This window comes from Pseudophryne corroboree, chromosome 6 (assembly GCF_028390025.1).
Source record: "Pseudophryne corroboree isolate aPseCor3 chromosome 6, aPseCor3.hap2, whole genome shotgun sequence".
In the NCBI taxonomy this organism is placed as follows: domain Eukaryota; kingdom Metazoa; phylum Chordata; class Amphibia; order Anura; family Myobatrachidae; genus Pseudophryne; species Pseudophryne corroboree.
The window spans coordinates 338,099,636-338,120,103 of NC_086449.1; the positions used below are offsets into that span (position 1 = coordinate 338,099,636).

Sequence of the window (20,468 nt, forward strand, 5' to 3'; positions counted from 1 at the left end):
AAGAAAAATTTAATAAAATAATAAGAGAGAAAGGAATATGGACCAATCTTCATGTATGATTCTTTACTTCAACAGAAAAAGATGAAATAAACTGAACCCGCTAAATATAGCTAAATGAATTCAAGATCTATGGTTTCATTCAACCCTTGGGGTTTCAGAGTCTGTAATTTCCAGATCCATGCAGCTTCCTGACGACATAGAGTTCTAAATCTATCTCCACCTCTAGGGGTGATTTTAATCTGTTCAAGGCCAATGAGTTGGAGGCAAGCTGGATTACTGGAATGAATTTCTGCATAGTGACGTGAAACACTATGATTCATATATCCCTTAAGGATATTCCTTCTATGTTCCATAACCACGGATGCCAGCCTGAGAGGCTGGGGAGCAGTCACACAGGGAAGAAATTTCCAGGGCTTGTGGTCAAGCATGGAAACGTCTCTTCACATAAATATCCTAGAGCTAAGGGCCATTTACAATGCCCTAAGTCAAGCAAGGCCTCTGCTTCAGGGTCAACCGGTATTGATCCAGTCGGACAACATCACGGCTGTCGCCCACGTAAACAGACAGGGCGGCACAAGAAGCAGGAGGGCAATGGCAGAAGCTGCAAGGATTCTCCGCTGGGCGGAAAATCATGTGATAGCACTGTCAGCAGTGTTCATTCCGGGAGTGGACAACTGGGAAGCAGACTTCCTCAGCAGACACGACCTCCACCCGGGGGAGTGGGGACTTCATCCAGAAGTCTTCCAAGTGATTGTAAACCGTTGGGAAAAACCAAAGGTGGACATGATGGCGTCCCGTCTCAACAAGAAACTGAACAGATATTGCGCCAGGTCAAGGGACCCTCAGGCAATAGCGGTGGACGCTCTGGTAACTCCGTGGGTTTTCCAGTCGGTATATGTGTTCCCTCCTCTTCCTCTCATACCAAAAGTACTGAGAATCATAAGAAGGAGAGGAGTAAGAACGATACTCGTGGCTCCGGATTGGCCAAGAAGAACTTGGTACCCGGAGCTGCAAGAGATGCTCACGGAGGACCCGTGGCCTCTACCTCTAAGGAAGGACCTGCTCCAGCAGGGACCTTGTCTGTTCCAAGACTTACCGCGGCTGCGTTTGACGGCATGGCGGTTGAACGCCGGATCCTGAAGGAAAAAGGCATTCCAGATGAAGTCATCCCTACCCTGATCAAGGCCAGGAAGGATGTAACTGCAAAACATTATCATCGCATTTGGCGAAAATATGTTGCGTGGTGTGAGGCCAAGAAGGCCCCTACGGAGGAATTTCAACTGGGTCGTTTCCTACATTTCCTGCAAGCAGGATTGTCTATGGGCCTAAAATTAGGATCCATTAAGGTTCAAATTTCGGCCCTGTCGATCTTCTTCCAAAAAGAACTGGCTTCAGTGCCTGAAGTTCAGACGTTTGTCAAAGGGGTACTGCATATACAGCCTCCTTTTGTGCCTCCAGTGGTACCTTGGGATCTCAATGTAGTTTTAGGGTTCCTAAAATCACATTGGTTTGAACCACTTGCCACAGTGGATTTGAAATATCTCACATGGAAAGTGGTAATGCTGTTGGCCCTGGCTTCAGCCAGGCGCGTATCAGAATTGGCGGCTTTATCCTATAAAAGCCCTTACCTGATATTTCATTCGGATAGGGCGGAATTGAGGACTCGTCCTCAATTTCTCCCTAAGGTGGTTTCAGCGTTTCACATGAATCAACCTATTGTGGTACCTGTGGCTACTAGGGACTTGGAGGACTCCAAGTTGCTGGACGTAGTCAGGGCCCTGAAAATATATGTTTCCAGGACGGCTGGAGTCAGAAAATCTGACTCGCTGTTTATACTGTATGCACCCAACAAGCTGGGTGCTCCTGCTTCTAAGCAGACGATTGCTCGTTGGATTTGTAGTACAATTCAACTTGCACATTCTGTGGCAGGCCTGCCACAGCCAAAATCTGTTAAAGCCCATTCCACAAGGAAGGTGGGCTCATCTTGGGCGGCTGCCCGAGGGGTCTCGGCTTTACAACTTTGCCAAGCAGCTACTTGGTCAGGGGCAAACACGTTTGCTAAATTCTACAAATTTGATACCCTGGCTGAGGAGGACCTGGAGTTCTCTCATTCGGTGCTGCAGAGTCATCCGCACTCTCCCGCCCGTTTGGGAGCTTTGGTATAATCCCCATGGTCCTTACGGAGTTCCCAGCATCCACTAGGACGTCAGAGAAAATAAGAATTTACTTACCGATAATTCTATTTCTCGTAGTCCGTAGTGGATGCTGGGCGCCCATCCCAAGTGCGGATTGTCTGCAATACTTGTATATAGTTATTGTTACAAACAAATCGGGTTGTTTATTGTTGGAAGCCATCTTTTCAGAGGCTCCTACGGTTATCATACTGTTAACTGGGTTCAGATCACGAGTTGTACGGTGTGATTGGTGTGGCTGGTATGAGTCTTACCCGGGATTCAAGATCCTTCCTTATTATGTACGCTCGTCCGGGCACAGTATCTTAACTGAGGCTTGGAAGAGGGTCATAGGGGGAGAAGCCAGTGCACACCAGCTAGTCTAAAGCTTTTACTTTTTGTGCCCAGTCTCCTGCGGAGCCGCTATTCCCCATGGTCCTTACGGAGTTCCCAGCATCCACTACGGACTACGAGAAATAGAATTATCGGTAAGTAAATTCTTATTTTGTTGTTGTTGTTTTTTTTTTTTTTTACAGGAAAACCAGGTCGGTATTGCTTTTAACAAAATTATTCTAGTGACAAATCTGACCACCTATTACATTTGCCCTTAAGTAATGTATAGCTGATGGGTGTATATATATATATATATATATATATATATATACATACAATATATATATATATATATTGCTGTACACACACACACACACACACACACACACACACACACACACACACACACTTTTCCCATCACTTACTGTGTCCACACCTCCAGCCATCAGCTCCGTAATGCTGGCTTTAATGTCCTCCAGGGGCATCTGATCCTGAAGGAGAAGACTAGAAAGGACTCCAGAGTATGTACTATTTGACCGTTGCTTTAAGGAACTGTATATACCTTGTATACAGCGATCAGCTGTGGAAGAAATATAGATTTATTTATTTTTTCACTATTCACAGTAAATTTAAATTACTGGTCATGTTACTGAAGACATAGGACCTCAGGTAGCAAGATTTCAGGAGGCAACATATTTTGATGTGCAGGTTCAGTTCATGTCTTCAGTATATACAGTAGATTGCAAGCTCTCTTGAGCAGAGCGCTCTTCCCTCATGTGCTTTTCCTCTATTAAACCATCATAACCTTCCAGCTGCTAACAACAGCACCCAACATTTAGGTTGGTCACCCAACTCGCCCCACTGCTTACTTGGGCACTATAACTGCTGCAAAAATGTTTATAAAACTACATAATAATAATAATAATAATAATAATAATAATAATAATAATCATCATAATCATAATCATAATAATAATCATAATAATAAAAATCATTTATTAAAGGTAAAGATCCCTAAATCCAGTGGCCATTGCATTGGATTTGCTGCAATAGCTACCCCATGCATACCTTGTTATCTCATATTTAAGAACTGCAGTGGTACCTTAGCTGTACTCTTATGTTATAGCCATTATCAGGGTGGGCATTAAAGATGCAGTACAGAAAAAAAATGCTTTATTATTCAAACATAGCTTATTTTCTAGTTACAATTATATTCAAATATTTTTTTATATCATTAACATTTATTTTATTTTATAATATTTGCAGAACCTGCACCTGGAATCCCAAGACCAGACTTCAGGTGCAAGCCCATGTGTGACCCAGCAATGCTGGGACACGCATGTTCAGAAGAGACTCCAACTGGCCAACAGTGAAGAAAGATACTTCTTACTGCTTTTGGTCAGTCAATAGTAAAAAAAATACCTCTGCAAAAATATTAAAATATTGTGACTGCGGCGATGAACAGTCATAGAAAATATGTTTTTTTCTGAGAAATATATATATATATATATATATATATATATATATATACATTTGATTTATTAATAGGCTTGCAGGCATACATTCTTAAAATACAATCAATAAACAATAACATTATACTAATATTTAAGAATAATTTCCACACAAAGTTCTCATCTGACTAAAAAAAGATAGAAAAAGTATGGTTAAGTTAACAAATTCAATCAGATTCAATCAAGTGCACGGTCAGCAAGGTAGGAATTCACAAAATCATAGATTTAAAGAATTTCCAGCAGTATTAATTGAAGTATCACCCATTAATACAGTAACTTTGTTTAATACTATTGAGGTGAATGGAAACATTTATGTATCTAAATTTTAAATTCGGGTGAAAGTGAATCTAGAAAACCCTCCCAGATTGAAAAGAGTTTTTCCGTAGATTCTTCATTTTGTACAGACGCTTCTAACCAGTCCATACGGGAAGCATAATATAATTTAACATGAAATAAAGACTAGGGGCCTAATTCACTATGGATCGCTATTAGTAGGTTTTCACAAAGTACTAATGCTAAAAATCGCATGTGAAGAGCCGCCCAGAAAGAATAAAAGACGCCCACCGATGCGATCACAAATCTGCGTATGTATTAGCAGAATCGTAAAAAATGAGCACCATCGACAGTTGCGGCTGACCCATGATTACTCAAATCAATGAGAATGCAGTCACACCATACGCCATGTTTTTCAATGCAGCATTTGCAAATGTCAGATATCGCCCCGAAAACAACCATGACACGCCTGCGTTTTCCCAACCACTCCCCACAAACGCCATGTTACCACCCACGAATGGTCACTACTGTCAATCAAATTGCGTTCTCTTTACAATTAAGCTGCATACGCAGACTGATTGCATTTTGACCTTCACGCACGTGCAATGCGTTCACAGCACATGCTCAGTCTGCCGATAATCGCTCACTTAGTGCAATCTCACATTTGAAAGCGGTAGTGAATTAGGCCCAAAGCTGCAGGATCCGCATGAATCCACATTTGTAAAATGCATTTGTGAGCACCTGCTGAAATCATTAGCAACAATTTTTTTCCTGCTACAGTAGTTGTTAATGTATTAGATGTAGGAGAAATCCCTAACACGGGGCCTAATTCAGACCTGATTGCTGCTGCAAATTTGTTAGCAGTTGGGCAAAACCATGTGCACTGCAGGGAAGGCAGATATAACATGTGCAGCGAGAGTTAGATTCAGGGCCGGATCTAGGGGGGGGGGGGGGGGCGAAGGGGGCAACTGCCCCCCCCCTAACACAGTCATAACCACGCCCACTTTTGAGCAGAAGAGAGCTCTCCGGGGAGAGCCTGAGGCAGAACGATGTGCTGCAGCTTATACCACAGCAGCACAGAGGAGCCAGGAGAGCAAGGGTTACAGAGCATTTGCCCCTCACTTGCTGGTGTGTGGGTACTAGGGCTAATAAATACAATTACCCCATAGCACAGTCACATGTACATAGAACAATCACAAAGCTCTATCTCAGTCTCACTCAAAAAGTTCAGTCAGAATTGAGAGAGGAGGAGTTAGGATTGCAGATGGGAGGAGTTGGGACTGTAGAGGGAGGAGTCAAGATTAAACAGTAAACCGCCCCCCCCCCCCCCCCCCTAAAGAAAAGTCTAGATCCATCCCTGGTTAGATTTGGGTGGGGTGTGTTCAATCTGCAATCTAAATTGCAGTGTAAAAATAAAGCAGCCAGTATTTACCCTGCACAGAAACAATATAACCCACACAAATCTAACTCTCTCTGCACATGTTATATCTGCCCCCCCTGCAGTGCACATGGTTTGCCCAACTGCTAACAAAGTTGCTGCTACGATCAGGTCTGAATTACCCCCACTGTCCACTCAGGAGAGAGTGGTAAATAATTAAGGAGATAAGTCATAGAAAATCGTCAGACCTGTACCAGAGCTATTTATTAAATGAATTACATAGTCTAGTTGAAATTTTTGAAATGCTACTTACGAAAAACTCTAGAACTAGAATTATTTTCTTTGCAACATTTAACAGCTGCAAGGTGTAGACTGAGCAAACGTGAAAGTCACTTGTTTGCAAACATTACAGACCTGTTTTTACTAATCACCTTGGTTTGGAACTGTAAGTATACAATTAGTTCATTGAAACTTTCTTTATAGTTGCATCCAAGCTCAGTGAAACCAACTATAAATCAATAAAACATAGGCCCAATGTCTGTTTGCAATCATGACTTATTTCATATTTAATAAAGGTAGAATTAGCTCTTTACATTCAAAGAAATCAGTTCAGTGTTAGCCACTGCTTTATTAAATATGCTTGTGCTTCAGAATATAATAACAGTTGGAATAATTTAATTAAGTATTCTTTAATCCTCCATCCCAAACAACCTCACCTTTACTGAAATATCTAACATAGTATATAACTTGTTCAGAGTGTTAGGCATTGTATGTTAAGTATACATTATTCACCAAATCCACCAATCTGAAGCCACTACAAAGCATTTCTTATGAGACTGGGTAGACAAACATACAAGATCTGTCCACTGAACTGTACCAGACTGATAGAAGATAGAGATGTACCGCCCAGTGGCACTACTATTGCAGTCACAGTGGCCATTAGCACGAAGTTGCTCTGTTTCCCAATAGCCCAATATCACACAGGTGACAGAGGTGTTCAGAATCCAAATTAAAGAAATACAGTAGTTATAGATTAATCCTATGTTAAAACCACAATATAGACTCATTTAATATGATACTTGGGATAGAAGGGATAAATACAATAATAGCCCTAATATCAACCACTTGAATAGAACATCCCTTGAAGTCATAAGCTGGTATGCACTAACTCGTGTAGCTATGCACACTCACCATGGTTAAAAATGGCATCCCATGCCTTCACATGATCTGTCCAAACAGATGAGTTTATTAGTCTCAACAGCCGTGGAGGAATATAAAGCATTGGACTGGTGGTGTGGAACATTACTGATACCGAGTCTATGAACTTCTGAGATTCAGGGTTTATATAATCCTGCAGGAGACCGAGCCGCTGTCCATACAGCACATAGGAAACAGCTGTGAATGTGAACATCAATTGAACAAATTAATACAAACAGAAATAACATAAATGATATGTTGTGCCGTGCACACACAAACATCTAAAGATGATCTGCATTAACACTGTGAGCTAAATACAAACCATTTATTTAAAAGATGTCTATGTAACTTCTCATGGCAGTTCAAGTATACATAGTATAGCCAAGATTTCTCTTGAGCTGCACCCCTCCTCTGTATCTCATGCCTTCTGTCCTATCAGACTGTCTCCCAGCTCACTTAAAAAGCACCTGTTTTTCAATTACTGCCAGCTCTCTCAATCTGCTTGGCTCCCATCTCTCTGCCCTACTGCCTTGTTCTTCCCAGATCACCTCCCAGTTAGACCGCATGGGGTAGAAGTACACATGTAGCCACACTTAGCTTTGCTATCAAGCGCCTTATCCATAGCAACGCTGGCGCGACTAGTGTGTCTGCGACTATGTGTGCACGTATGCATGTGCACAGCCATGGGAATTAATGGATGGTGTACCTAGTCACAGCTTGGTGTACAAAGTTGCACCCTCGGCTCGGAGCAACACGTGTGCCCGTGCTGCTGTGCCATGGGTAAGATGACCGTGGCTACATCTGTAAGAAGCAGTGAAAAGAGTGGAGAAGTGGCCTTGTGGAGAAGTTGCCCATAGCAACCAATCAGCTTGGAGGTAACATTTAATTCTATAAAATGATTGGTAGAAGCTGATTGGTTTGCTAAGGGCAAATGTATCCACTATTCACTGCTTGATACAGTGTATCAACCCCTTAGCCTGTCAGATTAGGCTGGTGGGGAAAGCGGGATACTTGCCCACTTTTAAATTCAATTCCTAATCCTAACACTGTTATCTACCCAAAACACATTTTCAAATGAGGAGATATTGAGCAAACTATCAAAGGCTGAAATATGCAGCTCCAGCCAGACGGATTATACACCATCTGAGTGGATAGTATATTGTAAAAAATGAGGTTTTCCTCATGCTCATGCTGTTGGGCCTTACATGACTCTAACAAGGAGCCAGTGTAGCGTTTGGCAGAGAGGAACAGTTGAGGTAAAGCAGCAAGAGAGGAAAAGCAGGCTGGCAGTGCTATCTAGTATACATAGAATGAAGAGGGGTGAGGTGAGACATGGGAAGGTCAGAGAAAAGGAGGTACTGTAACTGAGGAAGTGAATGATAGTGTTAGCTGCTGCTGCCAAGGAGAGAAAGAGCTGGATCTTGGAGATGAAGTAGAACTGAAATCAGCAGTAATGGGAGAAAGGGACTCAATGTGTGGAGGTTATTGACTTTAATGAATAAGAAGAAGGGGGGGTCTCAGGGTGGTCAGTGTTATAGTTTTAGATATAGTATATTGGGCTTGATGCATGACGAATCACATTTTGAATGTGGTGCATCCCGCCACCCATCACATGCATATCAGCGCTTACTAATGCCATATGCAGGAATATTTTAGCAAAGGACAGCTCTCCCGATGACAGCTGTTCTTGTGGTGTGGGGACTTCTGGATTTGTGACCTGGGAGTCCATCTGGGCATGCATCATATGACACATGCACCAGGGAGATGGTTTTGGGTACGCTCTGGGAGGATCTGATTGGATCTCTCTCAGGAGGAAATGCGAATAGAAGCCCATAGGCTTCTATTGGGTAATGCCACCTAAAGATGGTAATCCCCATTGGGTCCAAGCTCCGGAATTTATTGCATTCTGGAGCTTCGTGCATATGCAATAACCGGAAAACCTCCAAAAACGGCAAAATATGCTTTGATGCATCCCACCCATTATGTTTTAAATAACAATGGGAAATCCAGAAACACACATCAGTCCCAAAGCCTAAACACCTATCCCATAGCTTGCTGTTGGGAATTGTACTGTAGTTCATTTTCTCAACAGTCACTGCCTGCATCTGTATCTATATAGCCAATAATTGGGAAAGCATGAGATGGGTGTCGTTTTTGTTGATAGTTAGGGGCATATTTAACAATGAGTAATATTGTTATCACTCATTACTAATCTTAAATGGTGCTCCAACCAATCAGCTCCTAACTGCCGTGTGTTTGAAAAATGACAGGAGCTGATTGGTTGGTGCTCCATTTAAGATTAGTAAACAAGTGATAATAGGATTTTAATACCTACCGGTAAATCCTTTTCTCTTAGTCCGTAGAGGATGCTGGGGTCACTTCAAGAACCATGGGGTATAGACAGGATCCGCAGGAGACATGGGCACTTTAAGACTTTCAAATGGTGTGACCTGGCTCCTCCCTCTATGCCCCTCCTCCAGGCTCCAGTTTAAGGAACTGTGCCCAGGGAGACGGACATTTCGAGGAAAGGATTTATAGTTAAACCACAGTGAGCTTCTTACCAGCTCACACCTCAAGCATGCCGCAGAACGTGGCATTCAACAGAACACAAGCCAACGGCATGAACAATTGCAGCAACATGCTGACAATAAACGTAACACAACATGTGTGTAACCACAACTAATAACTGCAGATACAGTACGCACTGGGACGGGCGCCCAGCATCCTCTACAGACTAAGCGAAAAGGATTTACCAGTAGGTATTAAAATCCTATTTTCTCATACGACCATGGGGTTATACCAAAGCTCTAGAAAGGGCGGGAGAGTGCAGACGACTCTGCAGTACCGAATGACCAAACGTGAGGTCAACCTCGGCCAAGGCATTAAAAGTGTAAAACTTAGCCCAATTGTTTGCGAAATAGCTGCTCAGCAAAGTTGCAATGCCGAGACTTCCCGGTCAACCGCCCCGGACGAGCCCACCTTTCTAGTAGAATGGGCCTTCACCTATTTCGGTAACGGCAATCCTGCCGTGAGATGAACATGCTGAATCATACCACAGATCCAGCGCGCAACGGTCTGCTTGGAAGGACACCCAAACTTGCTGGGAGCAAACAGGACAAACAGAGCCTGTGTTCCTAAACGGAGCCGTCCTGGCGACATACATTTTCAAAACTCTGACCACATGCAGAAACTTCGATTCAGCGAAGGCGTCCGTAGCCACAGGCACCACAATAGGTTGGTACATGTGGAAAGAAGAAACCACCTTTGGTAGAAAATGTTGAGGAGTTTCCAACTCTGCTCTATCTTCATGGAAGATCAAATAAGGTCTCTTGTGAGACCAGACCGCCAACTCAGACACTCGCCTTGCGTATGCCAACCAGGCCAACCTGACGACCACTTTACAAGTGAGGAATTTCACTCCGCCTTATGTAAAGGTTCAAACCAATGTGATTGAAGGAACTGCAACACCCCATTAAGATCCCCTGGTGCCACAGGGGACACAAAAGGAGTGTTGGAGGTGCACCACTCCCTTCACGACAGTCTGAACTTCTGAAAGGGAGTCCAATTGATTCTGAAAGAAAACCGAGAAGGCCGATTTTAATTGCTGAAAATCTGCCGTAGGAGTCTTCTTGGATTCACTCCAAGAAACTTATTTTCTCCAAAAACAGTAGTAATGTTTAAACGTTACCCCTTTTCTAATCCGAATAAGTGTGGGAACAACTTCCGTGGGAATACCCTTACAGACTAGGATCTGACGTTCAACCGCCATGTCGTTAAATGTAGCCGCGGTAAGTCCTAATACACGCAAGGCCCCTGCCGCAATAGGTCCTCGCGCAAAGGAAAAGGCCAGGGATCTCCTATGAGTAATTCCTGAGATCTGGATACCAAGCTCTCCTTGGCCAGTCTGGGACCATGAGGCTCATCCGAATTTCCTTTTTATGAACCCAGAACTTTTGGAACGAGAGAAAACGTGTGGAATACATATACCGACTGAAAACACCCACGGTGTCACCAGTGCCTTCACTGTTCCTGTTTGAGAGTCCCTTGACCTGGAACTCCGAAGCTTCTTGTTGAGATGAGATGCCATCATTCCTACTTGAGGAAATCCCAATGACATGTCACCCCTTCAAAGACTACTTGGAGGAGGTCTCCCCTCTCCTGGATGGAGATCGTCTGCTGAGGAAGTTTGCTTCCCAGTCGTCCACTCCTGGAACGAACATCGCTGACAAAACGCTTGTATGTTTTTCCGCCCAGCGGAAAATCCTTGTGGTTTCTGCCATTGCTGTTCTGCTTTTCGTTGTAGAAAATCGTTGTAAACGGTCCTTAACTCTAGACCGTTTATGTGGTGACAAGTTTCTTAACTTGACCATCTTCCTTGGAAGTTCCCCCCCCCCCAGTGACTGCCCCCCCGCCTCGGAGGCTTGCATCCATGGTCACTAGGATCCAGTCCTGGATCCCGAACCTGCGCCCCTCCAGGAGGTGAGAACTGCGCAGCCACGACAGGAGTGAGATTCTGGTCTTGGAAGACAGGATTATCCTCCGGTGTATGTGTAGGTGGGAACCGGACCACTTGTCCAACAGGTCCCTCTGGAACACCCTGGCATGGAACCTGCCAAATTGAGTGTCCTCGTAGGCCGCAACCATCTTTTCCAGCAACCGGATGTATTGATGAAATGACACTCTTGCTGGTCTCGGAATTTGTTTGACCAGACTCTGGATCTCCAGAAAAAAACTCTTTGTAGTTCTGTGTCTAGTATTATTCCCAAAACAGACAACCACGTCGATGGGACCAACAGTGATTCAGGCAAGTTCAGGAGCTAACCCTGTTGTTGAAGAACTGTCAGGGAGAGTGCAGTGTTTTGCACCAACTAGTTCCTGGAACTCGCCGTTATCAGGGGACCATCCCAGTACGGGATAACTGTGACTCCTTACTAGCGACGGAGAACCCTCATTACCACCATCACCCTGGTGAAAATCCTTGGAGCCATGGACAGACCAACGGCAACGTCCGAAATTGGTAATGACACCCCTGAATTGCAAACCTCAGGCAAGCCTAATGCGGAGGTTCTTTATGTCTACAGAGACCATGGAAAAAACTCCTTTTTCCAGATTGGAGATCACTGCCCTGAGATATTCCATCTTGGATTTGAATTTCTTTAAGTAGAAAATGAGGGATTTCAGATTTAGGATTGGTCTGACCGAGCCGTCTGGTTTCGGGACCACGAAGAGGCTTGAATAAAAACCTTCTCCCTGTTGTGACAGGGGAAAAACAGGTCAATGACCTGATCCTGATACAACCTTTGTCTTGTGTCGCATACTACCTCCCCGTCCGGAGGAGAATCGGTAATTTGAAAAATTGGTGAGGGAAAACGTCTGGAAACTCCAGTATGTACCCTTGGGACATTATTCGTAAAACCCACGGGTCCAGGTCCATTCCAGGACTGACTGAAGAGTTTTTAGACGTGGCCCCACCGGTGTGGACTCCCGCAAGAGAGTCCCAGCGTCATGCGGTGTATGTGGCAGAACAGAGGATGATGTCTGCTCCTGTGATCATGAAGAGGTTGCGGACCTCTTCCCTTTTCTCCTTCCTCTACCTGCAAAGAAAGGAGAATCAGTATCTATTGGGCCGAAATGACTGCATCCGACAATGATGCGTCATCATCCGCTGTGAGGGAACATAGGGCAAGAAGGTAGACTTACCAGTGGCAGCTGTCGAGATCAAATTAACTAGGCCGTCACCAAACCAGGCTTCACCTTCATAGGGCAGAGACTCCATTTCTTCTCGGAGTCAGCATCAGCATTGCATTGGTGAATCCACAACGCCCTCCTAACCGAGACCGCCCTGGAATTGGCCTGAGAACCCAATAGTCCTATACCCCTTGCAGTTGCACGAAAGTATGCTGCAGTATCCTTGATATGACCCAACGTAAGGAGTATCCCATCTCTCCCCATGGTATCTATATCGGATGACAAGGCACCTGACCATTTTTGAATACTACTACTCCCCCATGCGCATGTAAGGGCAGGTCTATCCAATGTACGCGTGGACACATAACTAGAAAATAACGTATTTTCCTGCATACGATCCGCTGGATTTGTGACAGGGCCCCGTGCAGAACAGGGGGTGACGCCCACTTTATTCTGTCCACGGCGGGAAAAGAATAAACAATCGGAATCCACTTAAGGATTTGAAACCATCTTGTCAGGGCTGACCCAGACTTTCTCACACAGAGCGCTCAGCACATGAGAAGGAGGAATGTTACCTCAGTTTTAATTATAAATTTATATATATATATATATATATATATATATATATATATATACCCATATATAGACCCTTTTGTCAGGAACAGCAGGGTCCTCAGTGACGTTAATACATCCTTAATGTGCACTAATCATATACTAAATGCACTTTTTTTTTTTGTGTGTGGATCTAATCAGGAAACATTATGGTCGCCATAGGAACCCGTATCCGTGTCGATATCAGGGAGTAATAACTGGGAAAAATAACCTTTTTTTGCGACCCCCAGGGGTCTGAGGGAAATATAGCTATGAACCTGGCATCTTCCATAGATATTTCTATGTCTGTGTCATTATCATGCAAATTTTTACCCAGTCAGATATTGGTGGTGCCGACAGGGCCACCCACACACGACTGTGTCCCTACTATAGTTTTCTCTTGGGAAAAAACATTCAGCCACCGACATGTTGACACACATCTACCAAGCCCCATCAGGAGTCGGCGGTGCCAACAGGGTCACTCCCACAGCCGTTTGTGGGAAGAGTACTCAGCCTCAGACATGCCGACACATGTGTACCAAACACCCACCGACACACCGTGCATATAGGGGATAGACCCACAGTAAAGTCTGTCAGGACGACACAGATGGAGTTTGCCAGCTCACAACCCAGCGCTCAATCCCGGTTCTGAAACCCTTATATAATGCCTCAGACCTTATAATTAACGTATATTGCATCAACTGTGCCCCCCCCCCCCCCGTCCCGCCCATTTTTCACTCTGTTATGTGTACAGTAGTGTGGGGAAGGACCAGCATCTCTACAGCTCTGTGGAGAGAAAATGGCGCTGATGAGAGCTGTGAGGGCTAAGCCCCGCCCCCTTAATGACGCGCTTTTTAATTATATTTATACTGAGGGGGTCAGGATTTAGTGCCTAGGCACTCATACCCCTGTTTTCCAGTCACATATGAGGATTTATATGCTGCCCAGGGCGCCCCCCCCCCCCCCGCGCCCTGCACCCTACAGTGCCGCTGTGTGTGGGAGCATGGCGCGCAGCGCGATTGCTGTGCGGTACCTCAGAAGCCATCACTGAAGTCTTCTTTTCTTCTTCTACTCACCTGTCTTCTAACTTCTGGCTCTGCAAGGGGGTGACAGCGGGCTCTGGGAATGAACCCCTAGGCGTACCTAGTGTTCCAAACCCTCAGGAGCTAATGGTGTCCTGTAGCCAAAGAAGCAGAGCCTTTAAACTCACTAGAAGTAGATCTGACTTCTCTCCCCTAAGTCTCACGATGCAGGAAGACTGTTGCCAGCAGCCTCTCTGAAAATAAAAAACCTAACAAAGTATTTTCCGAGAAACTCAGTAGAGCTCCTCAGTGTGCATCCAGTCTGCCTGGGCACAGATTCTAAACTGGAGTCTGGAGGAGGGGCATAAAGGGAGGAGCCAGGTCACACCATTTGAAAGTCTTAAAGTGCCCATGTCTCCTGCGGATCCCGTCTATACCCCATGGTTCTTGAAGTGACCCCATCACTTGTAATTTAATATGCCCCTTAATACATAACTGTCATAGCATACGTACCTACACTCTTCCTAGTTGTACTTACACTCTAGTGCAAATCGAAATAGCTCATTGGTCAAATCAGCAGTCCACTTTCCCCGATTACTCTTTTCCACTTGAGTGTAAACTCTACGGACAAAATCCTGTCCCACACTGTCCAGCAGTGGCAGGAAGCGATTCATCCCTGCCACAGAAAGGACCTCGCGATTTAGTATCAGTCGTTGACAACGCCACTCCTCTCCACTCCTGAAAAGCCATGGTATAAAGTGAGATATCTATATAATAATAATAATAATAATAATAATAATAATAATAATTTTATTTATATAGCGCTCTTTCTTCAATAGGACTCAAGGAGCTTATAAGAAATGTCATTATAAAACAACCCTATTAGATTATAAACTCTAAGGGTGCCATGTTATAGATGGAATAATAAATGATAATATCTTGCACTAAAGAAATGTATTAATACGTTTAGAAAACTTAGCGAGGGCCACTACTAGCTTATCCAGTTCCGCAGAGGATAAAAATAAAAATACACATGCAAGAATACATTACTTTAAACATACAAAAATATGTTCTTCTGCTTCGGCATACCCCTCATACTAATACATCTTATTGTTGACAGTCAATGTAATGCCAGAAATATTTGTAAATGCCATGCAGTCTACTTTATGATGAAAAAAGCAACAAGAAAACCCAGCAATAATGTACCATTAGGTAACAGTGACGCTTAGTGGTGAGATAGGGGAATGGTGTCTTAATGATTGCACCAGCTCAACCAAAAATATATGCACTAGAAAAATGCACTGTGACAAATAGGTTCACAGCAGACTTGGGGCCTAATTCAGACCTGAACGCTCCTCTGTGAATTTGCAGAGGTCTACGATCAGATAGTCGCCGCCCAGCCAGAGTGAAAAACCGCCCCGAGCAAGTCTGCATACGCCACGCAAAAAGCTTTGCGAACGCCTTTTAGCTGCAAATCCGTTCGCTAATCACTCACCATCGAATTATTTTTCCAGTCTGTGCATAGCCCAGGACCTACTACTACAGTGCGAAAGAAACGGGACCGAGCTGACGTCACACATCCACCCTAAAAACACTTAGGAACGTCTGCGTTTTTCCTGACACTCCCAGAAAACAGTTGCCACCCCCCCAAACGTCAGTTTCCTGTCAATCAGTCTGTGTTCGCCTAGCAATCGAAAAAGATGCAGGATTTTTTTTGCCGTTTGGCCTTGCGTATGCGCATTACGATCTGTACGCTTGCGCAGTCGTTTGATAATCGGCCGCCATGTGATTTCACACAACAGAGATCAGGTCTGAATTAGGCCCTTAATTTCCCCACAGTCAGACAGAAAATTAAATTTTACTGTATATACTATCTTTTATAATCTGAGCTGCATACACTATTACATATGAAGTAGCAATCTCAATTTATTTGACATTTTCCTTTAATGGAGCAGTAGGAAGGAATGATACAATATACTGGGCGGGATGTACTAAGCGGAAAATGCCGTAAACTCCCTGTTTACCGCATTTTCCTAATGTACTAAACCCCGGCCGGCAGGACAGCGCCGCGGCGGGGTACGCCAGCTTTAGCTGGCGTACGTCCATAGAAGCCTATGGGCTTCTCTCCGCGGCGCTGTGTGAGGGATCCGATCGGATCCCTCCCAGCATGCGCTGCGGCCGCCCCCGTCACCCCGCGCATGCGCAGACTGACTTCTGGGGCCGAATCCCGGAAGTCAGGCTGCCGCTGCGCATCGCGGAGGACAGCTCTTATCGGAAGAGCTGTCCTCCGCAATGCTGATCGCATATGTTAGTACATATGCGATCAGCATCGTGGCGCAGGGCGGCGATGGGCGGCGATGTACATTAGTACATCCCGCCCACTGTGTCTATCACATACGGGCATAGCATAAATAAATGGCAACATAGAGAACACAGAGAACGTAGTCATCCAGTGTAAAAAAAAAGGATGAAACATAACAACACATTACACAATGGGCCTAATTCAGACCTGATCACTGCTGTGCGTTTTCGCACAGCAGCCGATCAGGTCTGAACTGCGCAGAGGCGGTCGCTGGGCGGGAGGGGGCGGGCCAGTTGCGTTTGGCCGCCATTTAGGGGGCACGGTCCGGGCAACGCTGGTGTGCCCGGACTGTTGGGGGGGCGGGCCGTGGCGGCTACGTGACGTCACACGCCACCGCTGCAACCCTCACAGCGACGAGTAGCTCCTGCCAGCGCGCAGGAGCTGTGCTGGCAGGGAGCTACTCCTAGAGTACAAAAGACTCGCTGCTGTGAGATGCTTTTGTACTTGTGCGGGGGGTTGGGTCTGACATGCTGGGTGTCCCCCCGCATGTCTGTGTTCTATGATCAGGTCTGAATTAGGCCCAATGTCCAATCCTAACAGATACAAAGATGAAAAATGAATCATAAAAAGCATTTCCAAATGTGGCTGTTGACGATTTGAGGGTGTACACTATACATGATCCATCACAGATCGCAAGTTTGGCCAATATATTGTGTGATGTGTACCTAGCTTTAATGTTTATAGTGCTGATACAAGTGTTCGACTAAAGGGCCCTACAAGTACACACTCGGCGACTGGCCGCTGAGCTGCCCGGCCGGCTGCCGAAAACCGGCGGCGGGCGGGGAGTGACGGGGGGAGTGAAGTTTCTTCATTCCCCCCGTCACCCGGCTCCATAGCCCTGCATGCTAAACTAATATGGACGAGGTTGTCCATATTGGCTTGTAGGTATGAACGAGTCGACACCAACAATGAACGAGCGCGGGGCCGGCATCATTCATCATTGGTGCCTACATACTGAAAGATATGAACGGTATCTCGTTAATAATGAATGCGATCGTTCATATCGTTAAGTGTGTAGGGCCCATTACACTTTACAATCCCGGTGCAGGGCTCAATGCAACCTGAAGAAGCTATCACACTGATAGAAATCTGCAATATGTGTTATGGGATGGAATGCTAAGAGTGTTTAAATAAAAATTTCTATATTCATCCATTTTATAAATTCATCCAACATAGCTGTCACGTTCACAGAGAAAGTAGCTATTAAGAAGCCTTTTTATTATCATCCACATTTTTGCACAATTTAATTTGCATCTGTCATCGCCAAAATATTCACCTAGATAATAGATATCTTAATGGGGCAACTTACCATTGAGGTCTTGCCAGGACAGAGTATCCTATAGGATGCTGTTCCAGCGATGACTTTGCCCCATTTGACAGCTCTTTCACCTCTTGCTTATTGCAGCGGGAAGAAGTTGCTTACTGTAAACTGTACTGCATACGTGCCTACTCTCCCCTAAGTAGTGGGAGACTCCTGATTTTTCAGGCAGTCCCCCGCACCCACAGAAGAGCATTTGAATCTCCCGCATCCTACCCGCTTCCAAGTGAAGTGGGCAGGATGAGGAGATTATACATGGAATTGCAGCGCCGCATGAAAGGGGTGGATCTAAAATATGCAAATTCACATAAGTTAGCCCCACCCCCTCCCGCACATCATGCCATTTTGATGGCCTACTGACTGATAGGCAGCCCCCACTCACTGAAGTGACAAGAGCGTCTCCTCTCTGAGCTTCTGCCGGATAGGAGACTTCAAAGGTAGTCAAGTATGCTGCACTGCTGTGAAGTCATCTGTCCTCTCTGGCAATACTGCAGGCTACGGCAGTGAACTCCATCTGAAGGTGTACTGTAAGATATTGGGGCCAAGTTCCAGAAAGTTAAGTAACTTGGGCCAGGTCACAGTCCCCATTGAGAATGACAGGGTCTGCAGTCTGCAGTGTTACTATACCTAATGCAGGAAATGTCTATGATTTCTCCAGCATTAGGCTTTTCTTAAAAAGAAAAAAATTGTTAATTTATTGACTGATTATTAGTTCAACATAGAAATGACTGCCTCCAACGTGTGTGAGCAGCAAACAGACTTTAAACATAGCATATTTTATTGTACTGATTCAAAAAAAAATGCTGATCTCAATCTCAACACTATGGGGTATATTCAATTAGAGTCGGATCCATTCCGACATGCATTTGTCGGAATGGATCCGACAAGGGCTATTCAAAGTCCATCTCAATTCGACTTTAAAAAAAGTCGAATAGAGATGAGAGGGGGGAGAGCCGCGGGCAGACGGGGAGAGCCGCGGGCAGACGGGGGAGATCAGCGCTGCAGGAGGATGTGTAATAGCCGCCGCTCACGGCAGCGTCCACCCGGCTCCAGCAAGCAGGACCTCACTTGCTAGAGCTGGGTGGACGCTGCCGTGAGCGGCGGCTATTACACATCCTCCGGCAGCGCTGTGCTGTAGCGCTGCTGTCCCCCGTCTGCCCGCGGCTCTCCCCCCTCTCCTCCTCTCAGGTCCCACATCTCAGTTCGAGCTAAGATGGTCGGAAATGGGGCTAAAACATGTCGAATTTGGCCCTGTTTCCCGCAGAAGTACGTGAATCGGCAGCTATACCACCGATTCACCTACTAATCGACAAGTCGAATTCCCAGACATATTCTTCTAATATGTACCAAGAATTGTTTTATAATATGATCCACTGGCGTTTCTATAAGGGTGCAGTGTGTGCGGTGCACATGGGCCCCTGAGTCCAGAGGGGGCCCCCACCGCACATACTGCACCCATTTTCTGAATACTCACCCCTCCGGAGTCCCGCGGTGACGCCCACGGCGGTGTTAAATCTCAGTGAAAATGGCCCAGCGGCCATTTTCATGGAGTTCTGCGCATGAGCTGTAGAGAAATCTCAGGGAAAATGGCCGCCACGCCATTTTCCCGGAGATCTGCGCATGCGCGGTAGAGTCTGAGCGCTCTAGTGCTCAGACTCTCAGCGCTGCCGACAGAGAAGAGGGGGCCCGAACGGAGGAGGCTGCACCCGGGCCTCCTCCTCTCTTAAAACGCCCCTGATATGATCCATAGAACTTATCTTTCTCTTAATAGACAATTTCTACTGGGACTAACCTTTTCAGATAGATATCCCAAATGCTGTAGGGGATTCTGGATAAGAGTGAAGCGGGATGCAGAAAGTGCAATAATTGATTATGGGCCTAATTCAGCATGAGTTGTAGTTTTGTAAACATTTGCAAAACTACAACTCATTCCACTAACATGCGGGGGACGCCCAGCACTGGGTAAGGCTGCCCGCATGCCTGGTCCTGCTCACCCGCTAAAATGCGAGCCCTTCGCTAAACAGCGAAGCGCTCGCATGCTTACGGTAGCCCCCTGCCTCCGCAGTCTAGCTGCAAAGACAGACGTCGGGCCACCATGTTTTGGGTCGCAGCGGCTGTGTATGACGTCATGCAAACTATCTGGACATGCCTCCATTGTCCGGATCACGCCCCCAACGCAACATCGATGCCCACAAAACGCTGCATCAATGCCCCGCCCACCTCACGAATGCCTCAGCCTGTCAATCAGGCAGAGGTGTTCGCATAAGTGAGATGCCGTCGCACACCTCACAGGGGCGTCAGTATGCGAATTGAACGCTGATGCGTGCCATACTGAATTAGGCCTTATGTTCCTTTATCAGCTGAATGGTCTATATTTGGGTTTCCCCCAAAGTCTCCACGTGTCACTAAGGGTAGTAAGAAGCTTTTATTGGCCCTAAACTCTGAAGCCAAAAAAAACTATCTTGCAGAATTGGATTCATCTAGGCCCTCCTGTATTTGTTTTATATACTGTAAAGAAAAGCTTAACCACATTTGTAGAATGGACTGGATAGAGACTAGGGAGGCCAATCCCGGGGCATTTTTTTAATCCAGAGATTTGGGATTGAAAAATGCTTAATCCCGGG

At 45.4% G+C, this 20,468-nt stretch overlaps 1 protein-coding gene across 1 annotated transcript in view; it reads right to left on the reverse strand.

The window, feature by feature from the left end:
* Positions 1 to 20,468, reverse strand: part of LOC134932228 (cholesterol side-chain cleavage enzyme, mitochondrial) — a 300,636-nt gene that overhangs the window by 13,949 nt on the left and 266,219 nt on the right. Inside the window, exons 3-5 of the mRNA XM_063926454.1 lie at positions 14,703 to 14,902; positions 6,858 to 7,061; positions 2,930 to 3,084 (exon numbers count right to left, since the gene is read on the reverse strand). Coding sequence (XP_063782524.1) covers positions 2,930 to 3,084; positions 6,858 to 7,061; positions 14,703 to 14,902 — 559 coding nt within the window. The remainder of the gene's footprint in view (positions 1 to 2,929; positions 3,085 to 6,857; positions 7,062 to 14,702; positions 14,903 to 20,468) is intronic.